Source organism: Geospiza fortis, unplaced genomic scaffold (assembly GCF_000277835.1).
Source record: "Geospiza fortis unplaced genomic scaffold, GeoFor_1.0 scaffold14, whole genome shotgun sequence".
NCBI lineage: Eukaryota > Metazoa > Chordata > Aves > Passeriformes > Thraupidae > Geospiza > Geospiza fortis.
The window spans coordinates 398,405-401,244 of record NW_005054512.1 but is presented as its reverse complement, the minus strand read 5'-3'; the positions used below and the strand labels follow the sequence as shown (position 1 = coordinate 401,244).

At 61.8% G+C, this 2,840-nt stretch overlaps 1 protein-coding gene across 1 annotated transcript in view; it reads left to right on the top strand.

Annotated features, from left to right (window-relative positions):
- The first annotated feature begins 500 nt into the window (after positions 1 to 500).
- Positions 501 to 2,840, top strand: part of PACSIN1 (protein kinase C and casein kinase substrate in neurons 1) — a 4,827-nt gene continuing 2,487 nt past the window's right edge. Inside the window, exons 1-7 of the mRNA XM_005428903.2 lie at positions 501 to 620; positions 936 to 1,092; positions 1,218 to 1,453; positions 1,601 to 1,756; positions 2,054 to 2,229; positions 2,432 to 2,552; positions 2,635 to 2,759. Of these exons, the coding sequence (XP_005428960.1) occupies positions 558 to 620; positions 936 to 1,092; positions 1,218 to 1,453; positions 1,601 to 1,756; positions 2,054 to 2,229; positions 2,432 to 2,552; positions 2,635 to 2,759 (1,034 nt within the window). The 5' untranslated portion in view covers positions 501 to 557. The remainder of the gene's footprint in view (positions 621 to 935; positions 1,093 to 1,217; positions 1,454 to 1,600; positions 1,757 to 2,053; positions 2,230 to 2,431; positions 2,553 to 2,634; positions 2,760 to 2,840) is intronic.

Sequence of the window (2,840 nt, the reverse complement as noted above, 5' to 3'; positions counted from 1 at the left end):
AGGATGGGGATGATGAGGAGGAGGCCTAGGAAACAGCCACCACAGTCTCTGCTCTGTCCCCATGCAGTGCCACCCCCAGCCACCAGCCCCCTCCCAGCTCTCAGGGGTTAAGCCACGCAGCAGGGCCACGTGGCGCTCCGGGGATGCCGTTTTTCTGAAGATCAGGACAGGATTAGTGTGGAATGGCAGGATGAGAATTTCTTGGGCGGCGCATCCCCTGACCCTGCCATGGCTCCTCGCCCAGCAGCTCCCAGTGCTGAGCCAGGCTCTGCCCAGTGAGCTCCCACTGTGCTCCTCCCCATGACTCCCTCCCAGCACCGCTGGCTCCGGGGTGTTTGGATAGCACCAAGTGGGTGATGGGCACTGGAGAAGCCTGTAGGTCCAGAGCTGGAGTGGGCACTGTCCCCATGCCTGCCCTCTGTACCTGGATGTTTGTCCCACAGAGCTGTTGGCAGGAGGAATGGGGGTCCCCTGCACCCCCCGTGACTCCCCTTCTCTGTCCCCTCAGTGCATGAGGCTGGTGTTTGCCCAGGAAAGCCCCAGCGCCTGCGGGAGCCATGTCGGGTTCCTATGACGAGTCGGCATCGGCCGCCCAGGAGACAACCGACAGCTTCTGGGAGGTGAGTGAGTCCCGGCCATCCTCTCCTCCCACAGACCCCACCACCAGTGTCACTGCACCCCACAGTGTCCCCTGGGCTGGGGGTTGCCCTCCCTCCTCTGCCTGAGAGCATCCCTGCTGTGGTGACTCTGCCCAAGGTCTCAATTTCGGCCATCTCTGAGTAACAGAGGGGTTGGAGCAGCCCCAACCCAAAGCTCCATCCCTGCACCCCCAAATTGCCAATTGGTGCTTTCCCTGTAGCCACCCAGGGCAGCTGGGGCTGAGCCAGGCGGGGTGGCACAGCCCCCACAGCTGCCTGTCCCCGTGGCCACGCCAGGTGGGGAACTACAAGCGCACGGTGAAGCGGATTGATGATGGACACCGGCTCTGCAACGACCTCATGAACTGCGTGCACGAGCGGGCCAAGATCGAGAAGTCCTACGCCCAGCAGCTCACCGACTGGTCCAAGCGGTGGAGGCAGCTCATCGAGAAAGGTACCATGGCTTCCCCATGGGAGGCTTTCCCCAGGACACCTGGGTGGGCAATCACAGCTTCACCTGGCAGAAATGGAGGGGGTGAGGGCAATGGGGTGACCTCCAGGTGTCCACCCGGCCCCCAGGTCCCCAGTATGGCAGCCTGGAGAAGGCGTGGGCTGCGATCATGACAGAGGCGGACAAGGTGAGCGAGCTGCACCAGGAGGTGAAGAACAGCCTCCTGAACGACGACTTCGAGAAGGTCAAGAATTGGCAGAAGGACGCCTACCACAAGCAGATCATGGGCGGCTTCAAGGAGGCCAAGGAGGCTGAGGATGGCTTCCGGAAAGCCCAGAAGCCCTGGGCCAAGAAGCTCAAGGAGGTGAGAGAAGCACAGAGTGTGTCCCCAGGTCCAACTCTGTGTCCCCAGTCCAGGCTGCAAGAGACATGTTGCGCCTCCCCATAGGCAGAGGGATTGGCAGGGGGCTGTGACTGCTACTCTGATGTCCCTTCCCTGTCATCCCCACAGCTGGAGACAGCCAAGAAAGCCTATCACCTGGCATGCAAGGAGGAGAAGCTGGCCATGACCCGCGAAGCCAACAGCAAGGCAGATCAGTCCAACACTCCTGAGCAGCAGAAGAAGCTCCAGGACAAAGTGGAAAAGTGCAAGCAAGACGTGCAAAAGGTGCGAAGCATGGGGTACTGGGCAAGGGAAACCAGTCAAGATGGCCACCACATCCCTTTCTCCACCATCGGTTCCCATTTTCCCATCCCTGTGCTCCTGGAGGATAAGGACTTGCAGGCAGTGCTCAGGGGAGTGTGAGCTGGGCAGGGATTTATCCCACTTTTGGGGGCTGATTCTACCCACTGAGACTCTTGGCTCAATTTGGGCTCCCCAGCTCTGGTGACCCCCAAACCAGACCTCTCAGCAGGCAGAAATGGCCACTCAGGTGCTACCAGGGTCCCTGCTGTGTTTTTGCAGACTCAGGAGAAGTACGAGAAGGTGCTGGACGAGCTGAACAAGTGCACGCCGCAGTACATCGAGAGCATGGAGCAGGTCTTCGAGCAGTGTCAGCAGTTCGAGGAGAAGAGGCTCAACTTCCTCAAGGAGATGCTGCTGGACATCAAGAGGCACCTGAACCTGGCCGAGAGCAGCAGGTAAGGGCAGCAGATTCTGGCCATGATGGTCACCAAGAGGTACCAGAGTGGCAGGAGGCTGTGCGGGAGCCTGGCACCCCCGGTGGCTTGGAGGACCCACAAACCTCTCCCCAGGTGACACAGCCTGGGCCTGTCCCTGTCTCGCTCTGTCCCCAGGGCTCCACCCTGACCCACAGCCCCCCAAACACATCTCTCCCCACAGCTACGCCAACGTGTACAGGGAGCTGGAGCAGACCATCCGCATGTCGGACGCGCAGGAGGACCTGCGGTGGTTCCGCAGCACCAGCGGCCCCGGGATGCCCATGAACTGGCCCCAGTTTGAGGTGAGGCTGGGTGCCCTGCCTGGGTGCTGGCAGCTCTGCAGGGCAGCCGGGCACTCAGGGGTTGGTCACTCTGTGCTTGCAGGAGTGGAACCCGGACCTGACGCACACGATAACGCGGAAGGAGAAGCAGAAGAAGGGCGAGGGGGCGGCCATGACCAACGCCAGCAGCGCGGGCGACACGGGGGCTCAGGCGGGCGAGCGCGGGAGGTGAGCGCCGGCGTGAAGGGGAGAGGAGAGGCACAGCCTGTGAGAGGCACGGCCTGTGAGGGGCACAGCCTGTGAGGGGCA